Source organism: Sinohyriopsis cumingii, chromosome 15 (genome assembly GCF_028554795.1).
Source record: "Sinohyriopsis cumingii isolate HCF-2022 chromosome 15, ASM2855479v2, whole genome shotgun sequence".
Lineage (NCBI taxonomy): Eukaryota > Metazoa > Mollusca > Bivalvia > Unionida > Unionidae > Sinohyriopsis > Sinohyriopsis cumingii.
In genome coordinates this window covers 147,115,852-147,143,239 of record NC_142975.1, presented here as the reverse complement: position 1 = coordinate 147,143,239, position 27,388 = coordinate 147,115,852, and the positions used below count along the sequence as shown (strand labels likewise).

The following is a 27,388-nucleotide window of genomic DNA, read 5'->3' as shown; positions in this document are numbered from 1 at the left end:
CTGTACGTCACTCAAACCCTACCACGTGCCGATACCTATGGCCTGCAAAACAATTTTATCACTAGAAAGAGTGTGAACATTATTTGATTTACAGACACATTGGCAGCTTGACAGACTTTCTTGCATAATATTCATCACTGATCTGACTGTGACTACATATCGTATACAAAATAAATACATAATACATACTAAGATATTTTTGCAACAAGGGTATACTACTCATCATATCCTCACCACGTTTCATAATTATAGGTATAACAATATGTATACAGGGTGCAAAAAATTAAATATGGTCATCAGTGCAAAAATTTAATCCAAGACAGTACAATGTGAAATGATGGTCACAGTGACCTTCTTTTGCTGTTAGGGTTTTGTGCTGATAGTTTCAGACACTCCTCTAATATGATGAATTTTGAGTAAACTGAGCTTGAGAAATAAACTCAAAAAAAAATTAAGCAATGTCGCTGAAATGTAATATATTAGTCACAGGGACCTATGTTGGTCATGAGGTGTAGTACTCATTAGGCTGTATTGTGTCCCCAAGTTTCGTGATTCCAGGTATAACCCTTATGCATACATTGTGCCAAAAACCTGAGCTAAATGAAAAAACATTAACTAAGAACATGAATGTACCAGTATTGTACACATATGTCCAAAGTTGGCTCCCTCATCCCCTTCTGCGGGGTTGGGGGTGGGTATATTCTATATAATCCACTCCAAACTACAGACTAGACCCTAGGACAAAATAATTGTTGAGCTGCAGTGAGGCTTTATATATGTATGGTTTTGCCAGTGCAGATGCTAGTGGTAGTACAACAGAGCCCCTCTACTACATACAGGTGCGCTAATGATATCACTCATGATGTCATGTTACACTGATCTGGTATTTTTTCCACTGACCTTATATGGTCTCATACCAGGTCTTAAGACCTAGTCTTTATCTAAACACACTCTAGCTAATGATTAACACTCAAGAAGTCATGTTACACTGACCTGATATATTTCCCACAGACCTTCAGTGATCTCATACTAGGTCATCATGTAATACACTGTGACTAATACTATCATAATTTCATGTTACAGTGACCTGGTGTTCCCACTGACGTTATATCTCATTCCTGGTCTTCATGTAGCACAATCTGACTAACAACATCATTCATACTTTCATGTCACACTGACCTGGTGTTCCCACTGACCTTATCTCATCTCATACCAGGTCTTCATGTAACACTCTGACTAATATCATCATGCATAATTTAATGTCACAGTGACCTTGTGTTCTCACTGACCTTATATAATCTCATACCAGGTCTTCATGTAACACTGACTAATGGCATCATGCATAATTTAATGTCACAGTGACCTTGTGTTCTCACTGACCTTATATAATCTCATACCAGGTCTTCATGTAACACTGACTAATGGCATCATGCATAATTTAATGTCACAGTGACCTTGTGTTCTCACTGACCTTATATAATCTCATACCAGGTCTTCATGTAACACTGACTAATGGCATCATGCATAATTTAATGTCACAGTGACCTTGTGTTCTCACTGACCTAATATAATCTCATACCAGGTCTTCATGTAACACGTTCTGACTAATGATATTTTTCCTAATGATATTATTCATTTTCATGCTGACCTGGTATTTTTCCCACTGACCTATGGTCTTGTATCCCGTTTTCATGTAACACAGTCTAATTAATGATAGTACAAGGAACTTCTCAGTGATAGGGTAAAATTCTAATGTCTGCATTTTAACAAATATCAGCATTACATGAAAATGAACCCAATTTTTTGTTATGATAGACCTTCAAGCATGGCTTCTGTCATTAAAAAGTGGATGCAATCAAAATGATACATTTGAAATGAAACAGTCTTTTTTCTGCATCAGTCCAAATGATTGCCAAAAGACATTGAATGAAATTCAAAACTTTTTTCTTTGAAAATTTTCTTATTTTAATGGTGGCATAATTAGTCAAAGAAGCAGATAGTTTTGCTAATGTACTCACTTGGCGTCTGTACTGTGATTGTTTGACCAGTTCCCGAGATGCCAGTTCCTGGGTTAGGCTGAAGAGTGAATGGCTGTACAGAGCCTGAAATACCTGGTCCAGTGACTGGGTTGTATGGTGGATTGGTGCCAGTTGGTCCAGTGCCAGAGCCAGGGTATGCCGTGTATGGTTGATGAGAGCCACTAACTCCTGGTCCAGTGACTGGGTTGTATGGTGGATTGGTGCCAGCTGGTCCAGTGCCAGAGCCTGGGTATGCTGTGTATGGTTGATGTGAGCCACTAACTCCTGGTCCAGTGACTGGGTTGTATGGTGGATTGGTGCCAGCTGGTCCAGTGCCAGAGCCTGGGATTAAAGTTATTGGTGACTGTGGAACTGGAGTGGCATAGGGGTTACACTTGGCCACCTGGCAGCAAGAGTCACTGGGATCCTTTTCATAATAGCACTGAGGCGGCAGGTAATAATATTTGGGGCATCTGGAAAAATATTCAATTACTTTAGGTTTGTTTCTACAAATGTAACCTTCATCTGACAGATGATCTTGGAGCAAAATGTGTACACCTCTCCCTCAATAACTCGCGCACAACGGGGTCCACAAGTGAAGACCGTACTATAAGCGAGTGCACGAATTACCAAGGGTCCGCCAAAAATTAAATTTGCTTTGACATCAAGAAAACCATGGGGGTGGGGGACGGCATTAGGAAACGGGCTGTTTAATGACTGAATCATCATTTTACAATCACGTCAATAATAGGGAACTAGACTAACTGTTGATACACCACCAAACAAGATTCCTTTCTCTCAAAAACATGTGACATTTATTTCATGAGACAATCGTCTATATCGAAACTCAATTTTTGTATTGTTCAATTAGTACAATATTGATGTCGTGATTTCATTGGAAATAATAATGAAACTTCTTATCATCCCTGAGGATATCTCTAAGTGCCAGTTCAAGAATTCTCTGAAACTCACTGGCCCATAATGGGCCGTATCTGTGAAATCAAGCTCTTTATTTTACGAAGTATTCATTTCGCTTGGCTGCCTTGCTATCTTTGATCACAGTTATGAAAGAGTCGGTTAATTTAAGGTAGTTTATGTTACATACACAATAACATTTATAACAGTGTTCGACTGATCAAATGAAGCGAGTTCACCCGACATACGACCATGACCACTAGATTTTAATTTTGTAGGATTTTCATGCCTTATAACTTTTCTTTTATTCCACCTTCTTTATTTGATTCAAAAGACATAATTAACTTGACATAACAAAGGGGGCCAGCTTTTAATTCAGTGCAACAATACAACAAATACTTCCACAAGTCAGTTATCAAAACATGGTTGGCAAAATTAGGTTTTCAGAGAAAGGCTCACGGACATAGCTATTACGGTAGATTGACGCATTTTACGTTTAATTACAAGAGGACACATTGCATTTATGACAATTACACTTAAAAGGAACTAAAAGATAGAATTAAAACACAAATTTCAGTTGATAAAAAAATTATTTATTTTGTATTTATTTATTAAAGTACTGCCCAAACTTGTCGTGACATTTTCATTGAACGAAATTTCCTTAAATATCGTTAATTGCGGTGTACTAGAAGCTATGTTTGGAAAGAAAAGGTAAAAAATTGAATAACCTATTTTTAAATTTGATATTTCATAATGTTGATTAAAATTTCCAGGTCCTATCTACTGTTTTCGATGATAAAACGAATGAGATATCAAAGTTTCCATTACCAATTTTGACCATGATTTTCATCAGATTCAACAAATAGGGGTCAATTTTTGGGGTATTTTCTGGTTTAAAAAATGGGATCCGCACCTGACCCCGCATTACGAGTGGGTTTGCAAGTTATCAGGGTGTGAGTTATCAAGGGAGTGGTGTATCTTTTTTGTCAGCATTTCAGTAATATGGGTCTAGATTGTACAACATGTTTTGAGGTTGTCAAAGATACATGTGCCCTTGTTTTCAATTAAAGAGAATTTACGTGAGATTGAAATTAAGGCTCATGAACTTATAATGGAGTATATGTGATAGTCTTTCGTCTACTGATGTGTTGTTCAACACTAGAAACAATCAATCAATCAATTTTGCTGAATTTAACAGCTATTACACCAGTCATGGATCTCCTGAGAGTCTATGAACCATGTCAACTGTGTCTGCAATTTAACTAATCAATGAGTTGAATAAATTAATCATTTCTGTGACTGGTTTAAAGACATTTTTTAAAACACATTATTGGCTATAATGCAGAGGAAATAGAAACTAAGTGCCTTTCCACAGGACACAATGAAGCAGCCAGCCTGGGTGGGTATTGCATCCAGGACCTTTGGGCATCTATATAAAATAAATTACAATTTGTGTGAGTCTAATGATCTACTGTGACTATTTTATTATCAAATGAATACCTACCTTTCTGTACATCTGTACATTCCTCTGGATGCATCTAGACATTCACACTTGTATTGGCAACCATCATCCCACTTCTGGTTCTGGTTGTAGGCTGTGCCTTTGTATACACATGCAGCTGAAAGAAACAGCCAACAGTGTAGCCCCTTTCCCTACATTCCTCTCTGGCATGAAGGACTAGCAATTTTAAAAAGATGCTGGTCCTCCAGAAGAGTTACTTGTACTCTAGAATTGCATAAATTGACAACTTTTTAAGCTTGCCACAAGGACTAGATGCTTCAATTTCTTGTCAACTCTACTAAAAAATTATCATTGTTGGGCTGACATGAATGAACTAATTTGTAATACTGATAGTTAGGTAGCATTTGTTGAAGTACATTTTTTAAAAATCACAACATGAATATAACAAAAATAGTGCATGATGCCTACATTGTTTTAAAATTATTGCCCTCAATCATTTAAGTTATAAATTCTTTCATTGATACTGGACATTTATAGTTACCCTGACTCGGTTATCATTCTGAATGTCATCAACATCAAAAATACTTTGAACTTATGAATGTAAATGCAACAGATAAACAAAGACCTTGAACTTGAGCCAAGCGATAAACAAAAAATGGCACTCACAGCTAAATCCAGCATTTCCTGAGCTTGGATTGTATGGTACAAGACTGTTCATACTGCCAGTTCCAACGCCTGTGAATGAACCAGAGATGGCTGTGGGGACAATGATGGATGGTACTGGAGTAGGATAAGTGGCACCTGGTGCCAATGTGGGTGGTTTCTGTGTAGATACTCCTGGTGGGGCAGGTGTTGGGGTGGGTGGCATTGGGGTCGGGATGTTGTTACAGTCAGGGACGATACAACAGGGATCATTTTGGTCTGTCCTCAATACACATGTGCTGGGCAGATTGCTGTATGTTGGGCATCTATAAAGAATTACAACTTGTAAGAGTCTGATATTTTAAAACCAAATATTTAATTTGTAGCATCATCAAATCTAATACATTTTGTCAGGTTAATTTTTTTGCATAGGCATATTATGAATTTCTTGTAATATTATCATGTATTATTTACTTCATGTCAACGATGCTGCAAGTTTAGTTTTCTCACTAAGTTCGTATTTTGCATTAATTATTCTCCCATCTACTTAGAGCAAAGTGAAACTTTTAAGTATTTTATCTGTCTTAACAGCATGCCAAGTAAGTTTTGTGTTCAACTTCGTTGCATTTACTTACCCAGGAATTTTCAGCTAAAAAAAGGAAACTACACATATTATTATTCATACTGGTCTCATAAATTGCCAAGGACATTCATGGATGATACATGTATTGTTGCATGTGATAATAGCGTGTAATACATGCTTTACTTTATAGGCAAACCTGTCTGACAAACTGTCTGACATGCTTACCCACACTAAAAGAAACTGACAAGCTTACCCACACTAACAGAAACTGGCTGACAAGATTACCCACACTAACAGAAGCTGTCTGACAAGATTACCCACACTAACAGAAACTGTCTGACAAGCTTATCCACACTAACAGAAACTGTCTGACAAGATTACCCACACTAACAGAAACTGGCTGACAAGCTTACCCACACTAACAGAAACTGACAAGCTTACCCACACTAACAGAAACTGGCTTTTATTGAGTAGGCAACCTTTATATACAGGTAAATGTCCACTCACATATTTGATTGGGATTATTTGTACTTGACCTTTATACAAGTAGGTAACTGTTAGAAAAGTTTTTGATATATTTTCTTTGAGTTTTGTAGCACAAAAATTGCATTGAGAGATCAAAAAATATTTCTTTAAATAAAGTAGTGAAAAATATACTGTACCTCTGAAAGCATGTATAGAAGCCCCTGGACACATCTTCACATTTGCATTTTAACTTACAACCATCATCCCAGGTCTGTCCTTGAGTGTAGTACACACCACTGTATACACAATAACCTGAATAAAGGATATTTACTGGTTTTAAAACACTCGAACAGAATGCTTTATCTTATGAATTATTTTTGTTTTGATTTTTCTTAATTTTTCTTATAATATTGGTATCAACTTTGTGAAGTGTGTTCTATCAATCATGTAAGGGGTGTAATGTATTTTATCCATAAGACATGCTAACTATTCTACTTTTGCTTATTACTGTGAATGTCACCATAAAATAATAATTATAATAAAATTATATCATAATGTAATTATATTATACTTATTTTGCTGTAACTTTTATGCTCTTCATTTTCAACTTATTCTTACTTTTAGTATAAGAGCAATTACTATTATTATTATTATTATTGTCATTATTATTATTATTCCATTAGACACCCTGCTGTAGGTTTCTAGCTTTGTTTTATTCTTTATCAGACTGTAACAATGTTTTTTTACAAAACTGGTATCTGATTTAATTGCATATTCAATTTATCTTGAAAACATAAAATGTATGCAAACAAAAAACATGTTTAAAGTAAACGTTCTAAAATCAAAATTGTGTACCTGGTGGTGGAGTAGCATATGGTCCAGCATTTGGTGCTGGGGTGGGTGATCCTGGTTTGGGACTTGGTCCTGCTACTGGGCCTGGGGTGGGAGACAGGAAAGGTATCACATATGGGGCAGCAGTCATCACACCTGGTCTAGGTGTAGGTATTAGGTTAGGCTGTGGTGTTGGGTAGCCAGTTGGGAATGGTGTTGGATTGAAAAAGTCACAGTATGGCTTCTGACAGCAAGGATTCTTGGGATCTTGTAACAGTATGCATTGTTGAGGAATACTGCTATATCTTGGACATCTTTGAAATAAAACAAGACAGGAATCTTGTAAAGTGTGTTTCCGTATTAACTTTATTCAGAATATATGTTTAACAAGATTACTTGGGACACAATCAATATGTTTAATATAAAAACTGTAAATACTGCAATACTAAAAGAACAGACACATACTCTGACTACTGGATTTCAGCCTTTTTATAGTAGGAACCAATGACCATAATGGAATTGTTTCAATGTAAAGAGAAATCTGTTTAACACTTTGTTACAACTGTGAAATGCAACATGATGTATGTAATGTGGTACCTCTCTTATAAGGACACCCCTTCTGCAGCAAAAAGAGGAGGAGTGGCAAAACCACCTTGTCAATAAATTCCAGGCACCTGGCTGTAACTATTCTGTTTTTCCACTCATTGCAGTTCAATGTATTCTGGCAATGTTTATTTCAATCTTTCAAATATCAAATGTCTCAGTAGTGATCAAAGGACTCTCCCTCATTTTGTTTAGCTGAATTGCTTTCAAGTTTCCTTCCTAACTGAGAATGTCCAACAACGACATTTTGTACTTTTTGTAATAATTTAACCTTCATTGGCAATTTGTAGTTATCACACAAGATACCCAATGTTTACAAAGGAAGTGAGCTTGTCATGTGATCAAGTTTTTGTTTTCTTTTTTCATCAGTCTGGCAATCTCTGAGTGGGAAGTCACTATGGTAAACATACCATTTTACTATCTGGTTAGCTTTTGGCAGCTTGATAGTTACCAGTGGTAATAATAGTAATTATCAATGTGACAAAACCTAACATGTAAGGAAAACACAGTAGTAAGGATAACTGAAATACTTGCCTGTTTGTATGGACTAAAATTACTTTAGCAGCATATTAGAACAAATGTCAATGTGTTGAGTTGAGAAATCAACAAATATTCTTGAGATTTTGGCCACTCATAAGGGGGTAAATTTGAAAGATTCTACACTAAAATGTCGGCTCATGGTGGTTCTAGAGGGGGTAGCTATCCCTGATGAGTACTTTTAAACACAAACTTGTTGGTACCATTGGATTCTAGCCATAAACAGAAGGTGGCTGTTGATCAGTTGGACCATTCAAGAAGAGGACCACTATAATATTAATTTCAACTTCAAAACAAAATCTCCACAAACTAGCAATGATGCCTTTAAGGAATACCAATGTAAGTAGAACAAGAGTATATCAATAGGGCTGGGGGTGGGTGGGAAGGACATTTGATAATAATGTCTATAGTACAAAAATACCAATATAGGAAAAACAAGAGTACATCAACATGGCCGGGGTGGGGTGGAAAAGGACATTTCATAATAATGTCTATAGTAATGGAATACCAATGTAGGCAGAACAAGAGGATATCAACAGGGCTGGGGTGGGGTGGGGATAGACATTTGATAAGTATGTCTATGGTACAGGAATACCAATGTAAGTAGAACAAGAGTATATCAATAGGGTTGGGGGTGGGTGGGAAGGACATCTAATAATAATGTCTATAGTACAGAAATACCAATGTAGGAAGAACAAGAGTACATCAACATGGCCAAGGTGGGGTGGAAAAGGACATTTCATAATAATGTCTATGGTACAGGAATACCAATGAAAGTAGAACAAGAGTATATCAACAGGGTTGGGGGTGGGTGGGAAGGACATTTGATAAGTATGTCTATGGTACAGGAATACCAATGTAAGTAGAACAAGAGTACATCAACAGGGCTGGGGTGGGGTGGGAAAGGACATTTGATAATAATTTCTATAGTATAGGAATACCAATGTAGGCAGAACAAGATAAGATCAACAAGGCTGAGGTAGGTGGGTGAGGATATTGACAATGATGCCTATAGTAACATAATACCAATGAAGGCATAACAAGAGTAAAGAACAAGAGTAAATCAACATGGCTGGGGAGGGGAGAAGGACATTATCTACCTGCCAGTATTCATCCCACATGAATCACTCTGCTCTACTGTGAGCTGGATCCCAAAGGTAGAGACTGGAACTAAGATCTCAACAAGCACAGTTTAATTGTGATATTCATCTCAACTGCTCTAGTGTTGATTAATCTTACATAAAAGCATTTCACCAGATAATTAAATACATACTTCTCCATACAGCGATACTGTCCAGTGTGTTCATCAATACATTCACATTCATAATCACATCCATCATCCCATTTTTGGCCTTGGTTGTAGACAAAGCCCTTGTACATGCAACCTGGAGCAATGAAATATTCAACTGTTATTTTTTTAATATCTGAAAGGAATAAATTAGTTTAAATTGTTGCTCATGAACACCACAAGACTCATGAAATATGTTTGTTACAAACCATAAATTGTAATCAATAGATGGACAGGTCACTGACACATGCTTCATTTCACTATCTTGTAGTACAATTATGCTGAAAAGATTATACATGTACTTATTACTGATGCATTAAAAGGTTGGTTGTGTGCATTAGCACTTTTAAGCATACCATAAACTATATGCACACTGAATAGTGTTTGAAATTACTGTTGGCCAGTAGGGCTGGCACCAATGTATATATTACACGACCCATGCATTTGGCAAAATGTTGGTCCTTTTGTCAGATATTAATCTTGAGTTTAAACATTATTTTTTAACTAACATATAGCATGTATGCAACAAAAGTCCAACCACATAAACTATAAAAAAAATTAAATGCTTTTATGTGTTTCAGCTCTGGTGTAGGATTTTCCAAACATCTTAAATTTGCAGATTATGTCAGAAGTTCAAGTTGAAACATTGTCAATTTATGCAAACTCTTCTTTTGTGATTTATTGTGCTTTTACTTAAGGGTGGCCAAAACTGAAGAGTCATTGTTTACAACTGAGATCTTCCTTTTCTCTTATTTTATTACTTTTAGAGTGGGAACAACAGCTTACAAAATTCAAATCATGGAAAAGTGAAGGTTTAGTTCTTTGATTTTGCAAATTTTAATTACCACATTACAGTTTCATGAATTTAATACAGGTCACTAGCCAAGGTTGAGGAAATCATGAAAACGAAACTAAACAGAAATTTCTTGTAAGCCTGCCTCAAAAGTACCCCAACCTAAATAATAAACCAAACATGAATTACTGATGGTAATTTTAAAGCTTTGGTTCATTTTTGTATATTTTATGCATGATAATATTTTTGGCCTCTCACCTGTCTTAGGCACTGGTATTGGAATGAGCCCAGATGGTGGATTGGGAGTTGGTGACATTCCTGGGCCCAGAGTTGGTGGATGCAAAGTAGACACTCCTGGCTGTGGTGTTGGGTATGGGTTGGGTGTAGGTGCCATTGTAGGAACCTTGCCAATTCCTGTCACCACAGCAAGTGGGCTACCAGTGACATCAATAAAACCTGGGGTTGGCACAGCTGTACCCATTGGTGTGGGCAATGGACATTCGGGTCTCTCACAGCATGCTGGATCCTTGGGGTCAGGGATTAGGTAGCATGCAGTTGGAAGGTTGGGATAATCACCACATCTGGAAGATTTGAATGTACATGTAAAAAATCAAGTGTAAATCAATACTCTGATGACATTAGAAAAATCTAGCAAACAAAAGTACATGTTTTTAATTTCTAATCTAAATAACATTATATCATACATCTTTTCTCAACAATGTTTTCAAAACAATTTGGTTTCCATCCTAAAAACATTGTGTGCTACAGAATTTGTAACTGAAAGTATTCTTTAAATAGCTTAGTTCTTAAGATATAGGTTTTTTGCTTCTGCATGTGACATTAGAAGTTGAAAAAGGGGGGCCCCGAGTGGCCGAGTGGTCTAAAGCGCTCTCCGTCACGGATCACTGCCATCTCACCTCTGTCTGCGTGGGTTCGAGTCTCGGGCTCGGCCAATGTGGATATGTGAGAAAGCTTGCCGGTAGCTTCTCGTGGGTCGGTGGTTCTTTCAGGGGTTTTCCCGGGTTCTTCCTCCACCATTAATACTGGCCGCCATGTATAGCCTATCTTGTGCTGCAAAATGGCGTTAAACCCTATAACAACAATAACAACAAAAGTTGAAAAAGAGACAGAGAGGGATCTTTGTCACATCATCTGTTCTTATATCAGATTAAAATATCCTGAAGGTAACTCAGTGCCGACAGAAGCTGGAATGAGTTTTTTCTGTTAGGAAGACATTAACTTTTTAAACAACATGAGACCCCACTTTGGTCAAGATCGCCAATATTTCACTAGAAAGTGAAAATAACATTGAGCTATAACATAATCTTTAACATAAACCATAATCTTGAGCAGACATGCACAACTTTCTCCAGGGCGCAGGCTGGATACAAACCATATGATATAAATAAGTGGATAAAATCAGGCTGCAGGATATAGGTTTCACGTGCCTAATCTAGGTTGTGGACAGAGATAAGGACATATGGACAGACATACAGATATGCACACAGGTGACAAAGTGATCACCATGTTCCGCTTCTGCACCGATGATCACGACAATAGTGATATAGATATTAATTTATGGATGTAAAGGAAGAGTTTAGTAAGATAGATTAGTATTGAAACCAAAGAAGAAATGGATCAACAAAGAGATAAAGGGATCTGAAAATGGTAGGCTGATGTGAAGGCTAAGAAAAACGTTCTGCAGAACGTAATGTCTGACCATGGATTGCTATATTTTCTATGTGAAATAATGTTGATAGTTCTCTGGAGGTAAATACAAAAAATAGTGTTTTTACTGCCCATCAAAAGCCATTAATAACTTCATGACCAAAACTTTTGGAATTATTTAAAGATACTTATGTAGTCTGTGGTAAATATATGCATGCAGACAATCTATGTTTTTCTTCATTTTTTGAAGTCCTAATTTACTTTGAATTGGGAAAGAGAATGTTATTACTTCTATGATTGTACACAAACATAAATGGTAAACCACTGACATTTTCATGCTGGAAACATTACGAGTTATATTACTTTATCTGTAATACATAATGCTAACCAATATATGTGAGCATAAAATAAAAAGAAACAATTTACTTGCATCAAGTGAATAATGGACATATGTTCTTCAGACCTGCATTTCCTTATTTAGGTCTATTTTCTCCCTCTTCTTCTTCTTCTCTCTCTTGCTCTTTCTTCCACCCTTTCCTCACTCTCTCTCCATAACAGTCATGTCACAATCCAATGTTTCCGCTTCACTCATGAGATATTTCCAAAACTGTAGATATCCTCTATTTACTAAAGTTTCAGTTGAACAGAGCAACTGATGATGAAGACATATGACTTTCACAAATTCTAACACAGCTTCTTAACATTATTGACAATGACAATCATCCAGCTGCCAAACTGTTGGGAAAACTGAGACACAAAAGCAGTCAGACAGACAATGAGTTACAATCATATAGACATACTATAGTTAAACAAACATGATAATTCATTCTAATTATGGCAGGTGGAAAGAAATAGCAAATCTTCTGTTAGACTGATTACTTTATGAATCTTACAAAAAAATAACCATCACTGATCCCTCCAACCATATGAAGCTATGACAGATATAAACTGAACTGCTACCTCAAACATACCCATTAACTTTCAATGCCAAGTAGGGAGATTGAAACAAAAAATAGCAAGATTGAGACCTAAAATTGGAAATTTTTTTGTGGTAATTTTTAAGCCTTGTTTTCACTAAATATTGACTGATCTTCTGGGTCCAATACACGTGAAATTCTCAATGGATGCACTGTTTCTCCATGTGACACACCTTATTTTCCCCCAGGATGTGCTCTCTTTTCAAATTCTGGTCAGCTTTGGCCAAACTGCACAATAGCAAAAGGTTGGGCTTAAGTAAACAAGCAAGAAAGCCAGTGTGACTAGTTAAAAGCCAATCCTTAGAATTGCAATTATCTTGTGAAACAGAATGGCCCTCTGGAATCATTCAAAGAAACCATGCTCTACAGTGTGTTTTATGTAGCACCAGCAATTGATTGGCAAATAAATGATGCCCTATTTTGTTGTAAATATACAGTCTCAAACTACTGCACATGTGGCAACTAAATTTCCCAAGTTTTCATCCCACCTTATTTCCTTATTCTCAGCTCAAAAGTCATTTAACAATGTTTACTAAAAAAAACATGTTTATTCTGAATTATTTTTTTTTTTGAGGGCACATAAGCTGCATGGTATGTTTTTTCATTCTTTTTAATTTAATGATGGTTATTTATGTTTGTATATATGGTACAGTAATGCCAGTTGTTCACTTGTGTAAGTTTCTTTGGTAGGAATGGAGATGCTAGAGCATTCAGTGATCATTCTTGGGATTGAAACTAATTGCTGACAGCCTTATTGTTGTGGCTTATTTTTTTGTTGTGGTTTATTTTCTGATTTTAGTATCATTGTAGGGTTTTTAAAAAAAATCATAAACTAACTTGAATAATGCTTAAACTTAACATTCTATTCACTGAAGGAAAAAATTCTTTGTAGTGTGATAATAATTATTTTGTCACAACAATATTCACAGGTGATAAAATAGAACATGACTTCTGTGGATTACATTAGATATAACTATTTATGTATGATTATTTTTTAGGAGAAATGAAAATAGACCAACATAATGTAATAATTGGGATTACTCTGCACAAATCGGAAGATATTATGAAATCGGGAGGTAGGTTTAGAACAACCACAAAAAATCAGAAGTTGTTTTCTTCCGTCATGAGAATTGACAGATATGCCTCAAATGACCTTGACCTATAAAGATTCAACCTATATCTTTATACACAAACCAAACCAAAATCTTAACTCATTTCCTTGTGGTTTGAATTTCTGACATTCCATGAAATGGAAAGCTCTAGATGTTATTCAGATAGAGGTGTGTGTGTGTGTGTGTGTGTGTGTGTGTGTGTGTGTGTGTGTGTGTGTGTGTGTGTGTGTGTGTGTCTGTGTGTGTGTGAAAACAATTGCAATTTAAGAGCCAGTGACATTGACTTTAGACCTTTGAGCCCCTGTAACTTATTAGAAACTACTACTGTCTGGGTGTAGTATACCTATGAAATCTAATGAAAATTGGATCCATGTAATTTGAGTTACTATGCAAAAACCAAGTATGCAAGTTCTGATTCAATCTCCTTGACCTCTGATCTATTTATTGCAGACTCAATATGGATCAGCCCTTCTTCAAGCATAATGCAACTATGAAGTTGATTAGAATTGAGTTTGGAAAATCTGAACATAGACTTATCACATGGAACCCAAAATGACAATTTTAATGCCAGTGATCTTCACCTTTGACCTCTGGGCCCAAGAATCAATAATTCCTTTTTGAAAGGAAACCTAAAAACTATCTAAAAACTATAATATAGTTTCTAGTATCCTTGACCTTTCACCTCAGCCACAGAATCAACTGGATGTATATTCTATCTTTGTTATTTGATGAAAATTAGGCAAAGGAAACTTGACTCATCACGCAGAATGTAAAATAACATATTCAGCAGTAGCAACCTTGACCATGGACTTAGCAGCTCTCAGATTGATAGGTTTCTGCCTCTATGAATGGGCGAGGCACATATAAAGTTTCAAAAATGATAACAGCAAACTTAGTTTATATTATAGAAACTATCTTGTCTATCAATGGAAGGAAAGAGGAACAATGCAAATGCCATTTCCCTGCACCTTCAGTCAGAGGGATATAAGAAAGGAATAAATTTTAAAAAAAGAAAATCACCTTTGTTGACATCTGTAGAAGTTGGAGCTTGCATTCTCACATCTACAAATTGCATTACAGCCATCATACCACAGTTGGCCCTGCTGGTAGACATCACCATTGTAGGTGCAGACCGCTGCATTAAAAAAAAAAAAGTATTAGAATAAATGACGACAATGTGTGAAATATTTACTGCCTACATTGGCATAAACAAGGGATGCAGGACTGTTATATGACTGTCATTCACACATTGTAATACAAAAGACAAGGAAAAAGTCATAACATTTCTGACCAATACAATTCTTCAGTTGTTGAAATAAAGAAAATATTTACTGTAAATCCACTTTTCTTTATGTGGTAAAAATTTGTGTGGATTTTCTGGCTAACTGGTTAAAAGGGATAAATATGAGATTGTTCATCACATGATAGCTTCCTCACAACAATTTGCTCCTTAAGGCCTTTAAACTGAGGAATTTATGTTGGAAACAAAGATTGGAAAAGATGGGCATTCAGGGGTCATGACTGTTCCAAATGAGTAACATCCCATATAATGACATGAAGATGATCAACAAGGCCCATAACTCTGTCTAAAATGGAGCAGATTAGACAAATCTCGAATAAAAAAAACAACTGTAAGTCTATCAATTAATGTTCACTTCAAATTGCATAAAAATATGTTGAATGGTTCTTCAACTAGGCTAATTACAAGCAATATTACAGTTAAAGAGATGAAGTTTGTTTACAAGGGCTATAACTCTGTCCAAAATTGTGCAGATGATGCAAAACCCATAAAAGTCACATCTTACCAAATTCCATAAAAATACACTGAATAGTTCTTTAGCTATACTGATTGCAAGCAACATTCCAAGTTTCAATGTAGAGACAAGAAATTGCTTGAAAAAGGACATAACTATATTTTTTAATCAATTTGTAAAGGGGCATAACCCTGTTGAAAAGGGAGTAGATGAGACTAAACCCATAAAAGATGCATGTAAATATATGAAACAATGTTCACACCACACTGCATCAGAATGTTGTTTAGTGTTATGCCAGTTACAAGCAACATGCCATGTGAAGATATTAAGTTTCTGTCACGGGTTTCTTTATGGTCTGACAGTACATTACAGCCAGTGTATTATGGAAAAAGAACCTGGTTTTGAAGAACTACCGACTGAAGGAAGTTACTTCTCGCTTTTCACATACCATGTTGGCCAAGTCCAAGACTCATACCCATGCAGACTGAGGTAAGATATCAGTGATCTGTGAGTGCCTAAGACCACTCAGCTACCCAGGGCCTGATACTTGTCATGGCCTTAACTCTATCCAAACTAGTAGATGAGACAAAACCAATAATAGGCTCATGTAAGTTTATGAAACCATGTTTATACAAAAATTCTATCTGAATATTTAGAATGGTTCTTGCACTACTGTGGTTACAAGCAACATCCCACGTGAAAATATGAAGTTATTTTCAAGGGCTATAACTCTGTCCAAAAAGGTGTTGTCAAAGACAAAGCCCACAAAAGGAAGATGAGTTATGCTGGTTACAAGGATCTGCTATAGTGGAGATTTAAAACTGAGGGAAGAATGACAGTAACACCTTCAAAACTGAACCTGAAAGATCAAAACCTTTAAAAGATACATGTACATGTAAAAGACAATTCACCTACTGAATTTCATCCAATTTTGAGCAAAGGTTGCAGAGTTTGGTGGTCAAAGGAAATGTGAATTTCTCAACATGTGGCCTAACAGATAGATGGAAAAAGTTATTAAGCAACCAACTTTTCTTGATGCAGGCCTGAATTAAGATGCATTATGTTTTGTATCTCTCAAAAAATTTACAATATTCAATAGAAAAGTTGGTCAAGTTATGATCAGTACCTATGACAAAATATAGGCAAGAGAATAAACAATGTTTCATTATTTTCAACAAAGTGAGATACTGTCCCATAAAATGACAGATACTGCTTGCACTGTACTTACATAGATAAAAAGCAAATAAAAGTATTATTGATATTTTACTTTCTTTATTGGTTTTACTGCATGGCAACATGTGATGCAAATCTAAAGCTATGCTCTTGACATACATTAAACATGAGAAAATATGGCATATGCTTCCCACGCATTTAAATTATATTCCTTTTATGTCACTGCAATCTAATATTTGTCACCTGAGATCAAATGAACTGTCCAAACAGCTATGGTAATAATCTTTACAATGTTGGAACAGGTTTACACATGACAGGAAATGTCTACCTTAGAGATGGAAACTGAGCTAAAATGCAATCACGAAAAAAATAATAACTTAAAGATAAAGTTGAAATCTACTCATCATAACATTTTCTTTTTTAAAATGGGAGATAAGTGAAGCTACCCTGATGTGTGTTGTGCACCAGTCCATCAAGTGGCTTGTGGGAATATGGTTACATGATTCAAAGCTGACAAGATGGTCAAGTATTCATTCATTGATTACCTTTATATTGATTTTCATGTCAGAAAATATTAGTCCACCCTGTGGTATTTTAGACTGGTATGAGCCTGAGATTCTGAGTCAGTTATTAACAAAGAACTTCATGTTTGTAACATAACAACCAGTCCCATGTCAGACTATGTAGAAACCAATACCTGTTGAGACCATATAGTAACCAAACCCATGTCAGACTACATTGTAACTAATCACATGTTAGACTATGTAGTAACCAATCTCATGTCAGACTATGTAGTAACCAATCCTGTCAGACTACATAGTAACTAATCCCATGTCAAACTATGTAATAACCAATCCCATGTCAGATTATGTAATAACCAATCCCGTGTCAGATTACACAGTAACCAATCCATGTCAGACTATGTAATAACCAATCCCATGTCAGACTATGTAGTTACCAATACCATTTCAGACTATGTAGTAGTAAAATCAGTATCAACCAAATCACTCAAAGATTCTTATCCCAGTGCTTTAAAAGTGAAGGTAATGAGAAAAAAATTAAAAAATTTGCTTATCTTGTGCTTTCAAATTTTAAATATTCCCAATGAACTGATCTCAACCAACACATAACTGGATCATGTCCATAGGACCTCACATTGACACCACAATGGTTTAGATGACTGAATTGGGTTTTCTTCCAAATAAATGATTTGATTATTGATTGTTCATTTGATGAAAATGTCTCACCAGAATACAAGATATATAAAAAAATGTCCATCAGTTATTTTTTAGCACTGTTGCTATAATAACAGTGTGAAAGTTTTGTTATACCGAATTCTCAAAAGCTTGAACTAATGTAATGAACAAAGGCTTGTGTATCATAAAAACTGCCCGGATCAAAATATCTTATTGCAATCTCAAGAATAAAGAGTCATCCTAAGATTAACGGTGGTTCAGTCAAATATTTCATCAGAATAGGGGCCAGATCCAAAAAGGAAAATTCTGCAGTGTAGCCCTTTCCTTGCATACTACATACTTGAAGATGTCAGTATTTTTTCAAGACAAAACTTAGCAACAATTTTTGAAAATTATAATGCCAACCTAGACAATAATCTAAACATTACTGTGACTCCCTCCATATAATTGGTTTACAAGTAAACTGACATCTATATTAAATCATAAATATTGGTGTGGTATATTGAATTCCACCCAAGGGGTCATGCTTACTAGGCCGGAATAAGGTTTCGCCAAAGTGATAATTTGTTGGCAATTATGAACTGGAAATATACTTAAAGCACAGAAATGTAACATAAATTCTGAAATTATACTTATTATATAAAAATAAAAGACAATTTTAGTACCATGGATGTAATTATGTCACAGAAAGCAATTAAGGCTAGTAATGCACCAATCAAAATGCTAGTCTGACATCAATTACTAAATGGAAATGTTTCAACATTAGGCGAAAAATTCCCAATTTCACCTATTCATTCCTCAAAGCCTTTATCCCCATGAAATTATTTATCCCCCAAATAAATGATTAAGGGTTACACCCCTGTCACTCTATAGAAATCCATGATCATTCAAGTCTGAGTTTTAGGATGGAAAATATTACATGTTTATTGTCAGATGTATAAGAGATTCAATGAAATAGGTAATGACTAAGAACTTTCCTTCACATCATTCATTTAATCAATCTTTCCTAGAATTGGCTGCAACAGCAATAAGAAACATTTTCAGTAATTACTTACCCATGACTTAAAAATTTTATAAATTGCCACTTGTCTTGCTGAACAAAATGTAACTATACAATCCTACTACTGTTGTAGTGGGGCATAAAAAAGTTACTTGTCCTTACTTACCCATCACTCATCAGAGTAAATGAATGAGTGGATTTTTTAACCTGTACCTACCTCTTGGTTTAGGTGTAGCTATTGGTGATGGTGTATTTGGGATTGGTGCAGCTGTTGGTTGCTGATCTGGAGACAATGTTATTGGTTTAGGAGTTGATACCCCTGGTGATGGTGACACATAAGGGCTGAGAGTTGGTGACAGTGTTCCTGGCTGAGGTCCTCCAGGACTTGGTGAGGCAAAGGGATTGGGGTTCGGGAACGGAGTAGGCACAGGTTGCGGTACTGATGGTATGCAGAATGGCTTCTCACAGCATTTGTTGTTAGGATCTTCCATCATTGTACATGTGGATGGAATCTGTGCATATCTTGGGCACCTGTGTATTATAAAATAGATTGGATGCATTAACAACTAAAGAAAATTAAGGAAATAGTGGAACAGAAAAAGAAAATCTGAAAGAAAGAAATAGGAACAGGAAGAAAGAAAGACAAATTTTGCTAGATTTACAGAAAAATAAATTTAATCTTCTAGAAAATGAAACATGGTGGAAACCAACATATATTTTGTTTAACTGTATTAGAATTATTAGGGTCATGTCTTAAATATAAGATTTATTACTTAAGTGAAAATTACTCCTTTTCAGAGAAACCTTCTTTTACAGTTACTCATTGTGCACCATGGATCCAAAGGGAAGGATCCACTGTTCTCCTGTCCTCTAAATCTGAGGGATGGGGAAGGGAAAGGTGACACACAAAATTCAAATGGACAAAGAAAAACTACATTAAAATTCTCAATGTCAATCAAAGTAGTAACAAAACCACTGAATAATCTCATTTGCTTTTGGACGTTTTGCCACTTTAAGTCCATTTTCAGCACTGAACCACCAACTTTTCTGTGGACAGGTATATTGATACCACAGAGCAATAGGAATTGTTGCATGTTCAAATATTGGGTGTATCTGAAAATAGCTGTGCTAAAGAATTTTCAGTTTCAGATCTTCACATTCAACTTCAGTCTTCACCAAGTCTCAACCAAAGTTTATTATGATATAATAATTTCCTTAATTTCTGTTGAACTGCAAGTTACTTTCTTTGGAAATTGAGTCCCTTTATCATTAATTGAGTCCCTTTTATCATTAATTGAGCCTCTTTATCATTAATTGAGTCCCTTTATCATTAATTCAAGCTTGAAAATGCATGACACTAACAGTCATCTGTGACTTTCACTGAAACCTGAAACTTGGCAGCTGAATGGACAAACCTTTACTATTTTAATTGCCCCATTTGTGATTTTTATTGAAATAAATCATCATCTGAAAATTTAGCTTGCCATTGGTGATTTTGATGATTATTAGTTCTGTTTCCTTAAAAGTAGGTAATGCACATCACGATTAAAAAATACGTTTGGGGTGTACAGAGTCAAATTTTGGGGGCAAGGATTAAAAACTGTAGAAACCCACAATCCACATTCAATATACAACATTGCTAACTCAAAAGTTTAAGATTCTTTGTCAGCCTCAGATCAAATTTCCATGATAAAAAGGTATATAAATAAGCAGAAGGGAGAGAAAAATAAGAAACTAGAATTAATCCTTGTCGATGACATATGTATGGATAACCTGAATACTAATGTAAAAATCTTAAGTAACCAAGCATTTTCTTACTTCTCAGTACATCTGTAGAGGCCAGTGGAACTATCTTCACATACACATGTATACTTGCAGCCATCTTCCCAAGTCTGACCTTGGCTGTACATCTTTCCATTGTACACACATATATCTGGAGATAAAAAGAAAAATTTAATTATCTGTTTCAGACAGGCATCTCATTAATATTTCAACAACTTAATGTAATTAATGAAACCAAAAGGATAATGCAAGTAGTACTATACACTGCATTCACTTTTATTTTTTGCCTACCATATATGCTCACTTATAAGACAATTCTAAATGCAAACTGGACATACCCAGATCTGTTATCACATAATGCACCAGCAGAACAGGGTCTACGCAGTTTGTTTGGAGTAATCAGTAGAACAAACAACATAAACCCTGATCTGCCAGCAAATTTTGTACTGGCAGATCAGGGTCTATGTGTTTGCAGTTTAATGTATAGATGATACCAATTTTTGGAGATTTTATTTTGTGATGATATTTAGAAAATCTGACATGTCCACAAAACAAGGTACAGACAAAAATATATATAAAAATTTAAACCCATAACAGTTGATACACACAATAATAACTCAATTCACAATCATTCTTAATAACAAAATTCAGGCATGAAAGAAATTGCAGTCAAAAACTCCTGATAGTGGGTTACCTCACCTGCTAGAATTACACCACTGTCATAATGTTTAAATTTGTTTGTAAAATGTCACTCAAGAAAAACTGTGCCTTTCGATAACTTTATCATATTTAATTCAGACTAAATTTACTCTGACCTTTGTTCTTATATTGATTTTGTATATTTTCATGGAGAAAAATTAATAGAAATACTAACATTCAATGAAGGAACACAAGGCTTAATTCAGTATAAGCTAGCATGTTAGCAAACATCATAATATACCAATGATGTAACAATGCAATGCAGCTCAGTTGTCACATTTAGTCTGGTTCCTTTATGCTTGTTCTTGATGGGATTTCAATGCATGCAAAGGGAATACTGTAATAGTACAAATCAATCAAGATTTTAGTGTACTAATCTGCAGAGATAATGAACTAAGGCTTGAATAGTTACTGCAGGGATGAATTCTGAATTCTGAATGAGATGTAAGGAGCATGACTGATGTTCTAATAACTCAAAAAAAGTCAAAGCAATTTCAGATAGTTTCAATAATGCTACCAGAATACAGCTGTTTAATATACAGCTGTTCCTCCTAATAAAATGGCATTTGGGGTCCATATGTACTGACTGAATTCTGTACCACAATATGGAATAGTTAGAATTATAAAAATGAAATGCATGTATAAAACTGTGATATAGCAAGAATGATAGAAAATTAGGTGAATGTGTGCATGTGTATATTTGTCTTGGGAAAGGAGGGGGAGAGAAATCCTAGACAAACCTACATTTTAGTTTATATCAATTAAATATATTTTTTACTTCAAGGTATTTGCACATTTGTCTTAGCAAAACCATAATGTTTTAAGACATAAATAAAGGATATAATACTAAGCATACAGTTTTTTATCTTTCCACTCATATTATCATGCATTTGATAGACCAGTTCAAGTACAATGGTACACTATATCCAGAATAACATTAAAATGGATAGAAATATAATGGGTGACAACTGTATTATAGATGAACCAATCAAATTAAAATGTATGACCAATCTAGCCAAACCAATCTATGGCAAAATGCAAGGTTGGCAGATGAAAGAAAATTCAAAAAACGAGGAACAGTTATAGCTTGCTATCCCATGAGCACTAACTATATGTTCTGACATCAAAGATATTGCATGTCACACAACAGCATTTGCTTATTCTTTATCTATGCAGTAAAACAAGTACTCCATTGTACTGAAAGTATTTCCCTTTGCAGTAAAACAAGCACTCCATGGTACTGAATGTCTTTATCTATGCAGTAAAACAAGTACTCCATTGTACTGAAAGTATTTCCCTTTGCAGTAAAACAAGCACTCCATGGTACTGAATGTCTTTATCTATGCAGTAAAACAAGTACTCCATTGTACTGAAAGTATTTCCCTTTGCAGTAAAACAAGCACTCCATGGTACTGAATGTCTTTCTCTATGCAGTAAAACAAGTACTCCATTGTACTGAATGTCTTTCTCTATGCAATAAAACAAGCACTCCATTGTACTGAATGTGTTTCTCTATGCAGTAAAACAAGCACTCCATCATACTGAATGTCTTTCTCTATGCAGTAAAACAAGCACTCCATTGTACTGAATGTCTTTCTCTATGCAGTAAAACAAGCACTCCATTGTACTGAATGTCTTTCTCTATGCAGTAAAACAAGTACTCCACTGAAATGGTCTTTCTCTATGCAGTAAAACAAGTAGTCCACTGTAATGAATGTCTTTTTCTATGCAGTAAGACATGTATTTCATTGTATTAAATGGCTTTCTCTATGTAGTAAAAACAGCACTCCATTGTACTAAATGTCTTTCTCCATGCAGTAAAACAAGTACTCCATTGACATGAATGTCTTTTTCTTTGCAGTAAAACAAGAACAAGTACTCCACTGTACTGAATGTCTTTCTCTATGCAGTAAAACAAGTACTCCACTGTAATGAATGTCTTTCTCTATGCAGTAAAACAAGTACTCCACTGTACTGAATGTCTTTCTCTATGCAGTAAAACAAGTACTCCACTGTACTGAATGTCTTTCTCTATGCAGTAAAACAAGTACTCCACTGTACTGAATGTCTTTCTTTATACAGTAAGATATGTACCCATTGTATTAAATGGCTTTCTCTATGTAGTAAAACAAGCACTCCACTGTACTAAATGTCTTTCTCTATGCAGTAAGACATGTATTTCATTGTATTAAATGGCTTTCTCTATGTAGTAAAAACAAGCACTCCACTGTACTAAATGTCTTTCTCTATGCAGTAAAACATGTACTCCCTTGTACTGGATGTCTTTCTTTATACAGTAAGATATGTACCCCATTGTATTAAATGGCTTTCTCTATGTAGTAAAACAAGCACTCTGCCATACTGAATGTCTTTATCTATGCAGTAAAACAAGTACTTTGTTGTACTGGATGTCTTTACATTTTAATGATAACAAATACATAGACGCTTAATTCAGATTTTCTGTAAGAAATTTGTCTTCTTTGTCTTGTTTGAAATTTTCATTTTCACATTCTGGCATTCTTTTAAAATGAACTACCCTACCTTAAAAAGCAATAAAAAAGAAACTTCACCCACCCCCACCCCCACCTAAAATCCCCCAGATATCTTGATTTGTCCATTATCATGTTCATATGCAAAATAACAGTTCACATATGATATGTCTTTGCTTTAAATAACTTTTATAAATCTATACATACGTGTATTCAATTAAAACAAGAAAACATAAAAATGTAAACATTCAAACATACTGTTTGTTCCTGCTGGGTATGGATTGCTGGGGTCAGGCAGATTGGTTCCAGTCACTGTTCCAACAACTCCTGTTACAACTTGGTCTGGATTGTTGGTATTGATATTGATGCATGTTGGGACCTGGCAGCATGGGTCATTCTGGTCAGTTGTTAAGGTACAACCTGGCTGCAAAGCTTGGTAGGTTGGGCACCTGTCAGTATAAAAGTCACATGGTTGTCAATGACATAACTATCCATCTATCTATCCAATGATCCATCAATCTATATGTTTTGCAATTAAACTTCTATTCAATGCAAAGACTGCAGGAAAACATTAAGAACAAATCACATCTTTCTGGCTCAGAAGTCAGACAAGCTTGCATGCAAAAGTAGAAGAAAACAGGCTCAGATTGTAGAATTTCTACATTTTACTTAAGTCTGATTATATGGCTGTATTTGAGTGTGTCAAACAGTTTACTGACCAAGACAAGATCAATCTGATTATATGGCTGTATTTGAATGAGTCAAACAGTTTACTGACCAAGACAAGTTCAGCTTGATTATATGGCTGTATTTGAATGAGTCAAACAGTTTAGTGACCAAGACAAGTTCAGTTTGATTATATGGCTGTATTTGAATGAGTTTGAATGAGTCAAACAGTTTAGTGACCAAGACAAGTTCAATTTGATTATACGGTTGTATATGAATGTGTCAAACAGTTTACTGACCAAGACAAGTTCAATTAGATTATATGGCTGTATTTGAATGAGTCAAACAGTTTAGTGACCAAGACAAGTTCAATTTGATTATATGGCTGTATTTGAATGTGTCAACAAGTTTACTGACCAAGACAAGTTCAATTTGATTATATGGCTGTATTTGAATGTGTCAAACAGTTTAGTGACCAGGACAAGTTCAGCTTGATTATATGGTTGTATTTGAATGAGTCAAACAGTTTAGTGACCAAGACAAGTTCAGCTTGATTATATGGTTGTATTTGAATGTGTCAACCAGTTTACTGACCAAGACAAGTTCAATTTGATTATATGGCTGTATTTGAATGAGTCAAACAGTTTAGTGACCAAGACAAGTTCAGCTTGATTATATGGCTGTATTTGAATGAGTCAAACAGTTTACTGACCAAGACAAGTTCAATTTGATTATATGGCTGTATTTGAATGAGTCAAACAGTTTACTGACCAAGACAAGTTCAACCTGATTATTTGGTTGCGTTTGAATGTCAAACAGTTTAGTGACTAGGACAAGTTCAGTCTGATTATATAGCTGTATCTAAGCATTCTCAGTGCGATAAAGTACAATCATTTCAGGAACCACTCCGGTGGCCTAATGGTAAGAGTGTCCGCCGCGGATGCGGGAAGTCGCAGGTTTGAACCCTGGCCTAGTCATACCAAAGACTTATTTAAAAAATGGTACTAACAGCTGCCTTGCTAGGTGCTCAGCATTAAGAGGTTAGTGTTAGGACTGGTTGACCTGGTGTCAGGATAATGTGACTGGGTGGGACATTATGCTACATGTCTGCAGCATGATGCCCCAGTGCTAGACATCACTATAAACTGCCACACTGCAGACATCGTAGCAATATGACTGAAAAATTGTTAAGGCTACGTTAAAAATCCAAATCACACATACACACACACTATCATTTCAAACAGACATGGAATATCTGGAACTTCAACAGATAGCATATAGGTTATATTCATCAAATATGCCATCAAAGTGCTTACACATTATACTGACAGTATTGGATTAAATATTAAAATTGAATTCTTATGCATAATTGGAACGCATTTTTAGTCCAATGGTCTCCATAAAATATGCAAAACACTGCACACTGAGATCTGATATACTTCCTATACAATGACTACACAAAGAGATATCAATTATCTCCTTAAAATTGTATTACAGACATGTTATTAAGACACTGATAAAGCAATATACAATGAGACCCTTCTAAAGTGACCCTAAATATTTAGGATGCCCACCAACCATGCCCATAAAATTAATTCTATAATAGCCTACTAATGATGGCTGTGACATTTCATATTTGAACGAACTTGTAAATATGGCCAAATTTTCTAATTCCAGTTTCACCAAACCTCTCAAATTTTCTTTCTCTAATCAAAGTTGTTGAACATCTTATTGCTTTGTTAGCAAAAGTTACAGTTTTCATTAAACATTAGCATGTATTAAGTTAGAAACTTATCATAACATCTAATAACCAACTAAACAGTTTTGTTTCAACCCTGAGGAAAGTTTGAGAATTTCTTCAACTTTAAGGAAATTTTCAACTTTTTTAAAAAAAGAAAGAAATTTGAAGATGTACAAATTTAACACCATTATTTTGCATTAAAAACACAGTAAAGACAAATACCCAAGACTGTTCTATGAAGTACTCATGTAATAGACACATTTAAAAAAAATATCATTCAAATCTGATGTATTGCCGATTTTAGTCAAAAGTGAACCTAGTCCTTTGGTGAAATGTAGGCCTGCTGCCTTATTTGGCTGGATAATGCAGATTCCACTGTTTACAAATATACTTGCCACAATTATGAACTCTATCGTACCAAAAACCTAATCCAAAAGATTCTTTACATAATATATTTCGGGTTAAACTAACCTTTCTGTGCATGTGATTTTTCCGTTCACTGCATCCTCACACTTGCAGATCTTGTCACATCCCTGAGTAAATGTCTGTCCCTGGCGGAATGGCACTCCCTGGTACACGCAGAAATCTAACAACAAAAAATATTTTAATCTCTAAATGATAAAAATATTTTTCATGTTTCTTTGAAAAACAAAATACCAAATTTCTAAATTCAGTATAATGGTTCCCCTGAACATGTCTTGCCTATAAATTATGCATGATACAATAGTCCCCCATTTGACTTTTAAAAACTTCAAACAAAATAATAAATGTTGATGAAAATATTGATGTTTTTGCAGCTATGCAGCTATAAAAGGAAATCCCTATATTTATTATTTCCCCATATTTACTTCTTATATTTTACCGACGCTTCATAGGTCACACAAAAACATGATGAATTTCTACAGTATGTCAATGGGAGGTGGAAAGATGCAAGAGTTTACACAGGAAATATATAACAAGAATGGAATAATGCACGTTTTTGGTTGAAATATAA

General features: G+C 35.2%; 1 protein-coding gene across 1 annotated transcript in view; it reads right to left on the bottom strand.

Annotated features, from left to right (window-relative positions):
* LOC149783011 (uncharacterized) overlaps window positions 1-27,388 on the bottom strand; it is a 211,537-nt gene that overhangs the window by 47,020 nt on the left and 137,129 nt on the right. The window contains exons 51-62 of the mRNA XM_089934583.1: window positions 26,866-26,980; window positions 24,246-24,436; window positions 20,836-20,950; window positions 19,235-19,548; window positions 14,915-15,029; window positions 10,396-10,718; window positions 9,330-9,441; window positions 6,941-7,230; window positions 6,283-6,397; window positions 5,062-5,363; window positions 4,438-4,552; window positions 2,019-2,491 (exon numbers count right to left, since the gene is read on the bottom strand). Coding sequence (XP_089790709.1) covers window positions 2,019-2,491; window positions 4,438-4,552; window positions 5,062-5,363; window positions 6,283-6,397; window positions 6,941-7,230; window positions 9,330-9,441; window positions 10,396-10,718; window positions 14,915-15,029; window positions 19,235-19,548; window positions 20,836-20,950; window positions 24,246-24,436; window positions 26,866-26,980 — 2,580 coding nt within the window. The remainder of the gene's footprint in view (window positions 1-2,018; window positions 2,492-4,437; window positions 4,553-5,061; window positions 5,364-6,282; window positions 6,398-6,940; window positions 7,231-9,329; window positions 9,442-10,395; window positions 10,719-14,914; window positions 15,030-19,234; window positions 19,549-20,835; window positions 20,951-24,245; window positions 24,437-26,865; window positions 26,981-27,388) is intronic.